Source organism: Aspergillus japonicus (genome assembly GCF_003184785.1).
Source record: "Aspergillus japonicus CBS 114.51 unplaced genomic scaffold BO86scaffold_22, whole genome shotgun sequence".
Taxonomy (NCBI): Eukaryota; Fungi; Ascomycota; class Eurotiomycetes; order Eurotiales; family Aspergillaceae; genus Aspergillus; species Aspergillus japonicus.
In genome coordinates this window covers 122,372-136,101 of record NW_020291659.1, presented here as the reverse complement: position 1 = coordinate 136,101, position 13,730 = coordinate 122,372, and the positions used below count along the sequence as shown (strand labels likewise).

At 54.6% G+C, this 13,730-nt stretch overlaps 5 protein-coding genes across 5 annotated transcripts; 1 reads left to right on the top strand and 4 right to left on the bottom strand.

Annotated features, from left to right (window-relative positions):
* The first annotated feature begins 498 nt into the window (after nucleotides 1-498).
* On the top strand, nucleotides 499-2,887 carry BO86DRAFT_87685 (putative amino acid permease). The gene is made up of 2 exons (XM_025677753.1): nucleotides 499-2,442; nucleotides 2,526-2,887. The coding sequence occupies exons 1-2, from the start codon at nucleotides 858-860 to the stop codon at nucleotides 2,588-2,590; spliced, it is 1,650 nt and encodes a 549-aa protein (XP_025527954.1). The 5' UTR covers nucleotides 499-857; the 3' UTR covers nucleotides 2,591-2,887.
* On the bottom strand, nucleotides 2,812-5,572 carry BO86DRAFT_338368 (triacylglycerol lipase family protein). The gene is made up of 4 exons (XM_025668984.1): nucleotides 5,236-5,572; nucleotides 4,949-5,079; nucleotides 4,075-4,891; nucleotides 2,812-4,018 (listed from the first exon to the last, which is right to left on the bottom strand). Exons 1-4 carry the CDS (start codon nucleotides 5,314-5,316, stop codon nucleotides 3,185-3,187), a joined length of 1,863 nt encoding a protein of 620 aa, XP_025527953.1. The 5' UTR covers nucleotides 5,317-5,572; the 3' UTR covers nucleotides 2,812-3,184.
* A 345-nt stretch (nucleotides 5,573-5,917) lies between these two features.
* On the bottom strand, nucleotides 5,918-7,694 carry BO86DRAFT_338366 (60S ribosomal protein uL6). Its single transcript, XM_025668983.1, has 5 exons — nucleotides 7,566-7,694; nucleotides 7,145-7,192; nucleotides 6,732-6,987; nucleotides 6,395-6,572; nucleotides 5,918-6,318 (listed from the first exon to the last, which is right to left on the bottom strand). The coding sequence occupies exons 1-5, from the start codon at nucleotides 7,609-7,611 to the stop codon at nucleotides 6,268-6,270; spliced, it is 579 nt and encodes a 192-aa protein (XP_025527952.1). The 5' UTR covers nucleotides 7,612-7,694; the 3' UTR covers nucleotides 5,918-6,267.
* A 360-nt stretch (nucleotides 7,695-8,054) lies between these two features.
* Nucleotides 8,055-9,644, bottom strand: BO86DRAFT_389045 (glutaredoxin). Its single transcript, XM_025672026.1, has 3 exons — nucleotides 9,213-9,644; nucleotides 8,704-9,130; nucleotides 8,055-8,629 (listed from the first exon to the last, which is right to left on the bottom strand). The coding sequence occupies exons 1-3, from the start codon at nucleotides 9,285-9,287 to the stop codon at nucleotides 8,316-8,318; spliced, it is 816 nt and encodes a 271-aa protein (XP_025527951.1). The 5' UTR covers nucleotides 9,288-9,644; the 3' UTR covers nucleotides 8,055-8,315.
* Nucleotides 9,645-9,845: 201 nt separating this feature from the next.
* BO86DRAFT_338359 (alpha/beta-hydrolase) lies at nucleotides 9,846-13,232 on the bottom strand. The gene is made up of 2 exons (XM_025668982.1): nucleotides 11,211-13,232; nucleotides 9,846-11,139 (listed from the first exon to the last, which is right to left on the bottom strand). The coding sequence occupies exons 1-2, from the start codon at nucleotides 13,015-13,017 to the stop codon at nucleotides 10,214-10,216; spliced, it is 2,733 nt and encodes a 910-aa protein (XP_025527950.1). The 5' UTR covers nucleotides 13,018-13,232; the 3' UTR covers nucleotides 9,846-10,213.
* Between the last annotated feature and the right edge of the window lie 498 nt (nucleotides 13,233-13,730).

Sequence of the window (13,730 nt, the reverse complement as noted above, 5' to 3'; positions counted from 1 at the left end):
GTGGGCCTACCTTTGGGCTGAGTGTTGATGTAGGATAGTTTTGCTCCGCTTCGTCTAGTCTTCTTTCTTGATTCCCCGGTGTATTCATCTTAATTATTGCCTTCGTCAACCTTCGAATACCAAATTTTGGAATAGTCATGATGACAGTCTTTCATCTTTCATTTTTATTTACTTTTGCAGTTTGAGGTCATTGATTCATCCCCAGGTCTTGACGCTTTTCGAAAGCAATATACTGCAAGAGTGGCTGGCTCATTTCGCCATCCTCTCTAGCAGGTTTGCTCAACATCCGTCTTCGTCCGTGCTCTCGAGAACTACAACACGCGTCATGATCTCCACGAGCCATTCCAGGTTTCGCCATGCACTGGGAGCCCCGCCTGCCAAGATTGAAGAGCTTTCCGTCCAAATGACTCGGGAATTCTGCAGCTGAGATCAGAGCCTAAAATTAAGGAAACAGGTGAAAGCCAGCCCGCATGAAGAACAGGCAGAAGCGAATAATTTTTCTTGGACTGCAGCTTATCTCAACTGTTCGACCAATCCCAATTCTCGCTGCAGCTAAGCTACACATTGCAAGTGCTTTTCGGTATTTGCGGCATGGAACTCATGCAAGGGCGGCCGGTGGAGTGTGGAGATATCACGAGCGGCACCACATAGCGAACGTAATGGGGAATTTCGCCTTCCGTGTCACATCGAGATCGTTGCCTCCTACTCAGCCCTGCAAGGGTTGGCCCAGTACGGCGACTTTACTCAGCTCAAGGGGCAAACTGAGGGGCGATGGAACTCCTGAAAAGAACCGAGCCAGAGGACCAAATGTTCTTCGCACCTTGCGATAAGACTTACGCATCACGGGCACCTCAACGATGGGAATCAAGAAGACAGCAGCCTCTCAAGATGCCTCTCAAGACAAGGTCGCAGAGCACGGCGCAGACAGCAACTCCGACGATGACCGACTCGACATCCTCGGCTACAAGCAAGAGCTTCGTCGCAACCGTTCCCTGACCACGCTGCTCTTTCAATCGCTTGCGATAGCCGCGATTCCCTACGGCGAAGGAGGCCCTCTCATAGGCGCCATCTACGGCGGCGGGCCGATGTCGATCTTTGTCGGCTGGATCGTTGTCTGCATCCTATACCAGTGCGTCGCCCTGTCTCTCGCCGAGCTCGTGTCGCGATATCCGACCTCCGCCGGGCCCTACTACTGGTCGCATCAGATAGCGCGCGACCACAAAGCCATCGTCTCCTTCCTCACCGGCTGGGTGTGGATTATCGGCAACTGGACGGCCATCCTCTCGACCAACTTCGGCTTCGCATCCATGCTGTCGGCCGCGATCTCCCTGGTCCACCCCAGCTGGGACCCGAACAGCTGGGAGCTTCTGCTGATCTTCTACGCCGTCTGCATCGGCACTTTCCTGGTCTGCACCTTCGGCAATCGGTTCCTCCCCCACATCGACTTCCTTTGCACGGTGTTCACGGCGCTGGCCATCATTGTGGTGTTGATTGCGCTATCCACCACCGCCGCGACCGGCCGCCACACAGCCGCCTACGCCCTCGGCCACTACGATACGCACTTCTCCGGCTGGGGCGGCTTCACGTTCTTCATCGGCCTCCTCCCGGCCGCGTACACCTTCTGCGGAATCGGGCTGGTCACCTCGATGACTGAAGAATGCGTCTCGCCGGCGCGCATCGTCCCCCAAGTCCTCAGTCTCAACATCCCCGTGCTCGGACTGGCCGGCCTCCTGTTCATCCTCCCCATCTGCTTCACGCTGCCCCCGATGGAAGAGATCCTCACCGCGCCGGCCGGCCAAGCCCTCCCGTACATCTTCCACCGGGTCATGGGCACCGCCGCGGGAGGACTCGCGCTGACCACCCTGGTCCTCAGCCTGACGCTCTTCGGCTCGATCAGCGCGACCGTCGCCGGCTCGCGGGCCATCTACGCGTTTGCGCGCGACAACGCCGTCCCATGCTCTCGCTTCTGGGCCCGCGTCCACGACCCCTACGCCTTCTTCACCTCTACCTCAGTATCAGAGAGCAGGAGCAGCAGCAGCAGCAGCACCCACAAAAACAACCCCGACAGCGTTCCCTTCAACGCCCTGCTCGGCGGCACCATCCTCCAGCTGCTCCTGGGCCTCATCAACCTCGGCAGCACAAGCACCTTCACCGCCTTCGTCTCCGTCAGCACCATCGCCCTCTCCGTCGCCTACGCCATCCCCATCGCCCTGAGCCTGATGCACCGCCGCGCGGAGGTCGCCCGCGCCCCCTGGACCTGCGGCCCGCTGCTGGGCCCCGTCGTCAACGTGATCTCCCTGGCCTGGATCGCCTTCGGCCTGGTGCTGTTCAGCCTCCCCACGGCGCTGCCGGTCACCCCGTCGTCGATGAACTACGCCGCGGTCGTGTTGGTGGGGCTGTGGGGGTTGGCGTTCGCGTGGTACTGCGTCTATGGACGCAAAGGTTCGTTCTTGCCCCTGCTGCCTTCTCTCTTCTGCCTCCCTATCCCTCTCACTCAACGAAACTAACCTGTTGTCGGGGAATAGTGTATAAAGGTCCCCCCCTGGAAGCGACCGGGCTCCGCTCGTCGGAACTCCGGACTATCTCTTGAGTTCGAACCTATAGATGCAGGAGGTTTGGGTTTGAGTTGGCTCAGCGAGGTAGCGAGGTGGTAGGGATACAGGACATGCCATGCGACTCCGCCTCAAAACCACACCAAGAAAGGGGATATGCGATGCGATGAGAAGAAAAAAGATCTAGATTGATAGAAACCGGGTCTTGGTCTTGGAATTAGATTGTCTTTGGTTTACTCGGGTTCAGTGTATGGATATGGATAGCGTGGAAAATACATGCTGTCATGTTTCAATCTTCGCGATGGATTGGGGCTGGATTCCCTCCGCTACTGTAAGTGCCAATCCCGCGGGATGAGGGTGTCTCTCGTGGAGCATCCATTGAACCACTACAAGAGAATCCAGTTAGATAATGTACCGGGCTTATCCCAGGCAAGTGGACCGAGCAAGAGCAGTCAGGTTTATTGGATCCTCCGAGTTGTCGGGTGAAACTTAAGCACAAAATGGGCGCACCGCCCTCGATCCTCCATCCAACTCCATCATCCAATCAATCCAGTTGTGCATGGGAGGACATGGTACAAGATACTTGACGGCAGGCCTCTAGCTCTACCTCCCCAGGCGATGATCCCCCCATCTTAATAAGTCGAATCATCCTGGTAATCCAGCTCCCCCACCCCTAAACTCGTCGCCGAGTTCTCGTGCCCGGACTCGATACTGTTGCTGTTCCCGCGCCGTCGCCGGGGCTGGCCCTCATTCGGGATCGAAGGTCTACGCAGGATGGTCGTCGTCCCACTCCCACTCCCACCGCCACCATTCCCACCACCATTCCCACCCCCAAGCATCTCCGCGGGTCTTCGCCGCCGCACGACCTGATACCCTTTGTCGAGCTCGATCTCGATGACGCACCGGACCTTCAGGGCACTCACGGCGGGCCAGACGCCGCGCTCGCCCTTGCGCGACCAGTGGGCCAGGCTTTGCTTGCTGGGGTTCTCGAAGATCTTGGTGAAGTCGCGGAGGGTCAGGTCGGGGACGAGGGTGATGCTGGGGCCGGGGATGGATTCCTCGAGGAGCAGGCGGGCGAGCGGGGTGGGGAGGAGGCCGATGTAGTCGAGCTGGCGGAGGCGGTGGCGCACCTCGCCCATGACGAGGCGGGTGAAGTAGCGGATCGGCGGGTTGGGGTGGTCGCCGGGCCGGCGGATGAGGAGGGTGCCGCCGTCGGAGCGGAGGAAGGGGACGAGGTAGGGCCGCGCCTGCGAGACGATGAAGTGGTTGACGTTGAACAGCTCCGCGATCCGCGCGAGCGGCGACTCGCCCTCGCTGTACTGCACGTGGCGCCACGAGGCGAAGGTCGCGTCCTGCGAGTGCGGCCAGGGCACGATCGAGCCCGTCTCGTCCTTGCAGTAGATCGTGACGGGGCGGTAGAGGGAGGTGTTGGAGGCGTTCGAGGCCACCGCGGCGGACCAGATGAGCTAGGCGAGCCCTCTTGTTAGCTTTTCTAGACCCCCAAAATCAAGTGGGTACGTACCACGTTTGGTGCGGTGAGATAGTTGAGGAGATTCGGCGTGGCGTTGGTGTTGGATGTCGCGACGGTGATGTTGAGGATGCGCTTCGATCGAGCGTAAGCTTCTTCGAACGTCAAGTCTCCCAGGTTGGCCCGCACGCATTCCTCCAAGACTTCGGCGTCAAGAAAGTAGCCCTTCTGGATATATCGCTTGATGCGCCGGAACAAGGTCCCCGCCCAGTTATCGCCGATGTCGAAGGGCAGCCATTGAGTTTCGGAGGAGGCATCTTTGGCCTTCCGACGCCGATCGAAGGCGCTCAAATCAATGCCATCGCTGTCGAGGAAAGTCAACAGCTCATCTTCCGTATGGACCCCGACCAGGGCGGCGATCAGGGCGCCCGTCGCGGTCCCGATGATGATCCGAGGCAGAAGGCCTCGCAGATGAAGAGCCTTGACGACGCCGAGGTGACACAACCCGAAAATTGATCCGCCTTGGAGCAGAAGCGTTGTCCGTCCAAAGGCCTGTCGAGTATCATGCAGCAGCTCGAGCTTCGCCTGCGAGCCAAACCCACTGATGTGGACCGGGGCGGTGGGAAGAGCCGTCACCTGTTGGATGGACAGTGCCACCTGGGTGATATAGTCGTCGATTAGAAGCTTGGTCCCCGCGTACGCTTGTGTGAACAGCTTTGGGGACGTGATGTTGCCCAAATTACGAAGCAATCCGGATCGGAGTAGATTGACCAACGTTAGGATATCCTCGTCTTCGCGAGCACTCATGAGAGCCTCTAATCTGCCCAGGATCAAGCGGTAATCGTAATGGCGGCTGGTCGGGTTCTGGCGCCTGTTGTACGTTGTCAGTGACTGATCTCCGTGCGCAGGCTGAAGTGGAGAGAATTACCAAAGATCCTTGCTGAGGATTTCGTCCAGGTCGAAGGCGGCTTCTTCCCATTCCTCGTAGGTTGTTGCAGTAGCGAGCGCATGGCGCAGTCGGTCTGGGGGAGACCGTGTATTCCACCAGGATAATAACCTCTAGACGGAGAAAGTCAGCTTATCGATTTTACAGCATGGCATTCCAACGGAGTATCATAGGAAGTTGGAGAATTGATCAAGCATATCCGATAGAATTGGTGCTGGCTCGAAAGACCATGATGCCGACCATGTGTCTGAAGACATAGAGTAACCCACCTGTTGCCAAAACTGTGCGACGTCTAGGATCATACTGAAGATGGCAGCGAACAGCTCGTAGATCATCGCCCAGGATGCCATGATGAATGAAGGGGGAGAAGAGGGGCGGTTTATCAATGGCAGGTCAAACGAGAGGGGGAAGAATGACGGCACATGTCGAGACAGACGCCTGGCTGCTGCTTTCACATGCTTGATTTACGTCGAAGTCAGGAGGTTAGCCAAGTTCGCAGCTCAGCAAGGAAAAGAAGCAGAGATTTATGATCGGAGCCGGGGCCGGTGCATGCAATGCCTCTACTTTCGAAGAGTGAGGTTGAATCTTGTAGTATGGAGGAAAGGGAGAGGGGATGTTGAGGGAGAGAAAGCGAGAGGAATTAATTGACTTCGGCGGGATGATGACACACTCGTTCGGTATACTGAACGACTCCCCGCAGCACGGAACTACTATATATATCTCCATAACTTCTAACCACCACCACCACCACCACTAAAAAGGGAAAATAACTACAATACTGAGATGACAACGGGAGATTCTCTCCAGCTCAAGGCACATATGCAATATATTTATACCTCGTGATGGGCATATGTTGTGCTCCTATGGCCTAACAACAGTCACAGTGGAGATGCTTGCGAAACATGGGGTAAGGTTAAAAGAACCTCCATTGGTCAAGGACAAGATATCGTGGAGAATTTGGGGGTACATGAATTAGAACATTCTATGCCGAACTACATACATACGAGCCTAGGCGAGAGTCACCCCATCGGGAGATATACTCTGCCCACTGCAAGAGACCAGGCGAGACCAAAAGGATCAAGAAGAATAAAAAAGCCGACCAGATTTTTGAGTCTCTCTACACGCCACGCTTCGCCAGCGGAGAAGGAAATGCCAGACAAACCCCGTGGACACGTTAACTGGGCATTTGAAATTCCATAATTTTGGGTTTTAAATTTCGCGTTGCTTCCCTATGCAAGTAGGCGAAAATGTATTCTTCGAACATTCCTTCACTACCCACCAAGGCGGACATTTCCAACCGCTTACTCCTCGACAATGTTACCCCGCTCCGACACGTACAGACCATCAAGGAACTAGGAAAGCAAGACGGGTTAGAATGAATATCGCGGTACTTGGGATAGGGCCGAGAGCCAGCTGCTCCAAACTCACCTTACGGATATCCTTGTTGCGGACTCTGCAGATCTGCTGGATGTCGGCAGCGCTCTGGGAGACACCCTCAAGGGAGTTACCGGAGAGCACGAGCTCATCCTTGACGTTGGTGGAGACGGCGATCTCAACACCGGGCTGGGCAGTCACGCGGCGGACGTACTTCTCACCCAAGAAGTTACTAGAGAAACGGTTCCGTCAGTCGGAAAATTCCTTCAAAACGCATACAGCGACAAGCGACGCAGCATTGCCCCTGGACCAGTTGGAGCCAAGTCCACCGTCTCAGTCCAACCAGCCCAGCGACTCGCCGCGATGTCGCAAAAAGGTGGTAGTGCCATACCGGATCTCAACTTCGACCTGGCCAGTCTCGGCGTTCTTCTCAAGGTTGACGTTGATGGGAAAGTGAGCGTAGACGTAGCGCATCTTGTACTTGAAGCCCTTGGTGACACCGATGATCAAGTTGTTGATGAGGGTGCGGACGGTGCGGAGGGTGGCAATACCCTTGCGAGCACCGTGGTGCAGCTGGATGCTGATGACATTCTTCTCGGGGCGGCCGAAGGTGACGGCGATGTGAGAAAGGTCCTTAACGAGCTTGCCTGCAGGAGAGCGGAAAAAGGACTCAGGTTAGCGGCCGCTGGCAGTCGCACGACACGAACGGGCCCGGAAACTTCCAAGCCAGCACTGTCAAGTCTGTCTGGTCCAAGCCCGTTGTTGGGGATGTGCGTGTGGTTGGTGAAGTGGTAAATTGCATACCTCGGGGTCCCTCGACGGTCACAACGCGAGAGCGAATGTGAACCTTCACTATACGACGAAAATTGTATCAGTCCCAGTTCTCTCACACAAACACATAGAATAGTCGCAAGTCTGTATCGTCTCGTCTGATTTCCCTTCCGCCGGCGGAGAGACAGGCATTCTGATATATATGCATTGGTTCCTCCTCTTGATTCTATTCTTCCTCTCCTGCATTGACTGAATCGTAGTCGAGTCGGCGGGGCGCATCACTGTTCCTCTTTTTGCTCCTGTATCCCTCAATGCATCCCATCTCCATGCCTGTCCCTCCGGGGTGTTCCGTTCCTCTCTTTTCCCACCTCTTGCGAAAACCAGCGGACTTTTTGCGAAACCAGCGGAGTCGAGCATTCAGGAGAATGCTCAGGAATAAATCGAATTTGCTCACCATTCTCGGGGACGGGCAGCGTTTCCTCGGAGTGAATGTACCGCATCTTGACTGCGTGGGCTGTGGTGTGTCCGAGGGAGGAATTGTCGATATCGTCGTGCGGTCGGTCGTCGAAAGGATCGAAATTCCTCAAGGCAAACCAGAGTCGAGAGTGGTGGAGCGAAAATCACGGGTTGTGCGTCGCTTACGGCCCAATCGGGCTTAGGTCCTCCCGCCTAGGGTTGCCCACTTTGGGATTAGTGGCTATTGATCCCGCCCGGCAGAACAACAACAATGGAACTGGTCGGTGGCTGCTTATCCTTATCGGTCTGCCTCAAGTCTACCTCACCTAATTACAGTATACGCTCAAGCTTACTACCTAGTGTATATCAACTTTGAGTCATTTCAACTGTACTCATAACTCACATATTTGAACTCTTTGAACGGAAGGAAGCTGTCCGTACAACTCCCGCGGTATATTTGGTCTAGATCGCACACACTGGTACCACGTTATCAGATTACGATTAATCATTTCCTAATAATTATCACATGATCCCAATTATGTACGCAGAAGAAATGCATAAAGTCCTTATGATGAGCTTTTCCCGTCAAGAATCCTCAAATCGGTCTGTGAATCATGACCTGTTTGGCAGCGAAATTCAATGCGGATCGTGAAACACACAATCCCATGCATGCATACCGTAAATAGATCGAGTCCAGATGCGTTAGTCGAACCGACAAATAGCTTTCCAGTCCGCCCAAAAAAAAAATCTAGTCGCTTGTTGAGTCCTTACGGTGGACTTCTTGGACCCACTTACCACCCAGGTCCCTCAAGGTTGATGTCAATTCGTCGCGCCCGTTGAGGGCCGTCACGTCGTCACCACCCCCAATGCTCTTGCCATTGACCAAGACATTAGGGACAGTCCGACGACCTGTAGTCTCGGCCAAAACAGCCTGCAACATCCGACCATGGGGATGCTGATCCAACTCCACGACGAACGGCACAGGGGTGATGGAGTAATGATCCAGGAGAATGGACTTGGCTTTGGCGCTATAGGGGCAGTACGATTTCGAGAAGATGATAACTGCGTTTGGAAAAGACATAGAACATCAGTAATTCATTCCCCCACGCATCAGAGGGCAAAGGGAAACCACATACTCGGAGCCTTTTTCAGGATATCATTCAACTCAGCCACTGCATGCGCATGCGCTTCCGCCTCGGCGTCGTTCTCTGCCTCTGCCTGCTGCGGCTTGGACTCCTGCTTGAGCTGTTCTTGCTGTTGCTGTGGCTGTTGCTGCTTCTCCTCCAGCTCCTCCTCCGGTTTCTTCGACACGGTCATCTTGGTCCGTCCCGCGATCGGGATCTCTGCCATGTGGTCGGCCGGTTTGGCCTTGGGGATCGCCGGGGCGATCTTATCATCGGTCATGGGATGCTTCAGATCTTCCTTGACGGGGCTGCGGTTCGGGACGGGGATGTTGGCTGCTGCGGCGGCGGCCGGGGTGGCTTCCTTGGCCTGCTTTTGGGCATTCATGGCAGCCACGGTGGAGCGATAGAATTGCTGGTTCTGGACACTCCGGGCGTCACTCTAGAAGGCGCGCGTCGCGTTAGTTCTACATCGCGCTATCTGGAAAGCGGTTTGCGACCACGACTGGGGACCGGGATTATACCGAGTAGTACCAGGTCACGCCGAGGATCACCAGCACGGCAATGACCAAAAGTCTCATGCGCCGTTGAGAGAACATCTTGGAGCTGGTTGTTGGTAAGTCGAAGGGGGGAGGGTTTGACAGCGATGCGATCGATAATCACGGGCGGAGGATATCTTCGGCTGGGGAGAATGCTTGCTGTTAATTCAACGAAGCAACTGTGCGCATCAGTGCTGGGATGGTTTAACAGTCGATGTGTCGAGCCGACAAGTCATAGATGCAGCTCCAAGACCAACGATGGCTGGACATTGGGCGAGAGCGAGAGGTTAGAGATTAAAATTCCTGGAGAAAACAGATCAAGAATAAAACCAGGTGGCAAAGTCAATAGTAACCGACTATGCTGTCAGTGAGAGATCTAAAAATACGCGCGACCGAATAAATGTCAAGAGGTTTCTCCTGGTGTAAGGGGGGAAAAGGTCCCATAAGGAATAAGGAGTGGGGAAAGAGTCGAGGCAACTGGCAAAGACTAACTCCGGCCTCGCCGGCGCGGCGCTCGGACGCGGGCCTCCGAGCCTACTTTTACTTCCGGCAAGCACGGAGCAAGTATTATTTCTTCCTGGTGACTTGAATTATGAATTATATTATGGAATATTCATGCTATGCTATATCCGGGGTATGTAGCTGGGTGGTATCATGGTAAAAACAATAAAGGAAAACATTCAATCAAGCGTTAGATGATGTCTTTCTTGAGACAACAACATACGTGAGGGCATGTAGGTAGATGCAATGAACTCACGGGTGCAGATCAGAACAAATATAGATCTGGACTGAGATGGTAAGATAAGGCCGCTGTTCCATCCCGCAGACCCTGCAGCGGTTTGACTGAGCGACCGAGGGGTATTGTGGTGGTGATAACGGCTCATCTCCTCCATTTGACTCAGCTTCGCTCACTCCTCCTTTGTCGCGTGTTTTGTGGGAGATATCACAGTGAAGATCCGGGAAGTTCCTGGCAACCCAAGCCATCATCATGCTTGAACTGCGATCCCAGAGCGCGTCCCTATAGTCCCTTTACGCTTGCCTTGGACCACAACCATCCAATCCTCCCACTCCTTGGCGATTTCCATCAAGACATTGCCCATCACCGTAGCTGAGGCCATCAATCCGTGCCCTTCACCTTCAAGCACACGAACTTCGCAGCGCCGCATAGTCTTCCCCAGCCACTTGACATTGTCGACAGGAACGCGAGTGTCTCGGCTACCATGATGGATCACCACATTCCGAGTAATATCCACATAACGGAACCCAATCGGTTGACGACGTTCCAAGCACACCAGTAGATCCACGGCCGGGTTTGCGTTCGTCGTCGCCAATTCCCAGATTCTGTGGGTGAGCCGATTATCGTAATCCACCTGCCGCTCACGATCTTGAGATGCAGCAAGTGCGGCCTGGGTCGATAGATGCTTGTCAATGGGATGACCTGCTCCCACAACTATGCGTGTTGGCTTCTTATTCTCAAGGCCTTTTAGACCGCCTTGCTGGTGCACCTTCCCTGGAAGCTGTTGGGGCTTGCTGAGCTCGATAACAGCAGAACTTAAGATGTCTCTCTGTAGCGCTTTGCGCTTGGCTCGCCGGGGAGACCTGGGGAGACTGGAGGTAAGACTCGCACTTGCTGCGCTCATGAAGCTGGAGTTCGCGACCTTGAGAATCGATGTTGGGAGCGCTCGAAGAATGCGTTGGGTGTAAGGGACGGCATTGGTCGGAACTGGGGCCTTCAATGAGCCAAAGCTTGATAATTGTGAAGGAGGAATCCACGGAGCCAGCAGATGAATTCTTCCTCGAATATGCTGTGGAATTCTCAGAGCGGTTGCTAGCGCATAGATAGCACCAGCGGAGTGTGCCATGATCGAGAACTTTGTGACTCTGAGATGATTACATACTATCGCAACATCATCTAAACCATGTCAGTCAATCCTACTCGTAGACAGGAGAACGCTCACGGCGTGATCGGTACATAGCACTCACCAGGCCAACTGAGAGGGGTTGCCGGTTCGTTGATGTAAGGTGCGCTTTCACCGACACCAGGACGATCCAAGGTGACCAGGCGAAGCTTGAGAGACCTCGCCAGTTCGTCATAAAAGGCCATCAGATATCTCGTCAACCCCATGCCGAGGCAACAAAGAACCACATGACCATTAGGGTCTCCAACCTCAGAAAATGCTATAGAGCGGCCTGACGTGGGATGAATTACCTTCTGGGTTAGCTTAGCGGCTGTCACATAATCTTGGACGGCAAGGTCGATGGAGTCAGCGCTGGATGGGCGCTCCTCTACGGCGGTATAGCCAGTAGGGGAACTCGCACTCGATAGGGATCGACTATGCCGGAAGGGAAATGGTGAGTCAGTCGCATGCTTGTGAGTGAATTTCTCAGATGGGTCAAACTTGTCGAAGGAATGGATGGATGTCGCGGTTGATCTCGAGGTGAATGGGGGACTGATGGAGGTTGTAGAGCGGTTTTTGCCCGTGAAAACTGCCGGAGCTGGAGCGCTGTCGTCGAAGCTGAAGCGAGATGTATGTCCCGTTTGTTGTAGATCGGCAGTTCCACCAAGTCCCGCAGAGGCCAACGGCTGCGCATTTCTGGCAGTGGGCTCTTTATGTGAGTTCAGCGAGGCGTTATCTAATTCTAGCTCGGTCTTGATCTTCTGTTGTTGGTCCTTTAACTCTTGGATTCTCTTCGTCACCTGATCCGAATCACTGCCCACCCCTGAAACGGCACTGTCCACTTTCATCTCTCTGCTACTGGTGGATGAATACCGGCTATGGCGAGTAGAAGACCTGCGGTGCTTTGGGCTTAAAGAGAAACTATGTCGCAAGGATGATTCGCGGGTAGGGATGATGCGCCCGCTCCCAATGCCACCTGGAGTATTGGGCGTGCTTTCTTGGTTGCCCTGCAGTGAGTTGCGTTCCTTGCTGGGAGGTCTGCTTAGTGAAGAATCGGTAGCGGTCTCAGTTGGGGCTCGAAGTGGCGGGGCACGTCCTTCTTCAACCACGTCGGCCATGGAATGCAGAGAGCGTACGCTGGCTCTATTGCGTGGTGTGTTTTGTCGAAACCCGTCGTTGAAGCTGTTCGTCTTGCGCAATCGATCCAGCTGCCGCTCTTTCTCGCAGGGAAACTCTCGCGATACTCGCTTTAGAATGCTGACTTGGCGTTTGAGGCTTTTCTTGGAGCCGGACGACGCGACACTGTTCGCAGTTAAAAGTCGTGGACCTGGTTCGGCGGTGATGGTACCAAAAACGGAGTCTTCATAGGCCGCCTTGGACGAAGTAAAGGAGCCCCTTGATGTCGGTCTCCCTGGAGACAAGGGCGAATCGAGGGCAGCTTTGTGTTTGGGGGGTGGCGGCGCGCGGGCCATGCGAATGATCGGAGCAACCGCTGCATCATCTGGATGCAGAAAGGGACCCTGTGACGTCTCCACGGGCGGCTGAAACGCCCCGAGACTCAACCCGAGTTCATGCGCGCTGGCCGGGCGTTGGTCCGGAATGTGATGTTTCTCGGAGGCGAAATAGACGGGCGAGTCGGGATCGGTCTTGGTGTCAATGCGCGGAACGTTATCGAAGTGCGTCTGGAGAGGTATTGAAATGGCCGACAGAGACGAGATCAGAGAAGAGATGACTTCGGGGGAGGCTGGGTCAAAAGCTGGGGGAGGACTGGCGGCGAGTGCGCGCGACGGAATTGACTTGCGACGCATGTCGAGCAAAGCCGAGGGTAGGAAAGGGGCAGCATCATCAACTTGGGATGTCGGAGAATGTTCCGTGCGATCCATGGCGGACATTGACAGGGACAGGGAATCTGCCTGTCCAACAGCAAGTTTCGGCCCCAGCTAGACTAGCCCAGAGACAGACAGAAGACAATCACCGACGATATATGCGGTCGATGGTAGTACGCGCTTGCATGATCCAGTAAGATGGCAGGATAACGTCTGCAAAGCTTGGTAACTAGCTTAACGGTAAAAATCAATAGACCGCGGGCGCTTGATGCATGTGCCAGTCACCATGCAGGCAGACCCCGGGGGGGGGGGGGGGATGGTAGGAGGGGAAGGGAGGGGGGTAAGAAGGGTAAGGTAAGAAGGGCAGTGGAGGATCCAGGGCGGTCCTATCGCTGCCCTTGCGGTATGCAAGCCAGCGGCCCCCTTGCCGAACGTTTGTTGTCTAGAAGGTCGATCTAGACAACCAATGGCTTTTTGGTTGCACAGTTTAGCAGGGACGACAGAGAGAAATCAGAATATTCGTTTTATGTAGTTGCGTAGGGGGACTTTTTTTGGCGGATAAGAACTATTGAAATTAGACAGTGAAGTGAGGGGGAAGAAGAAAAGAGAACGGAAATAGAAAAAGGGGAAAAGATAGAACAAGGTGAGTGAGTGAGTGAGTCGTTGGTAGAAGAAAGAAGGGACCCAAGGATCAATTGTAGCTCAATAAAAAGGGTGCTAAGCCCGAAACTGGGAAGATAAACAACAAGCCTGCTGTATCGCAGTGATCTGAGAATATC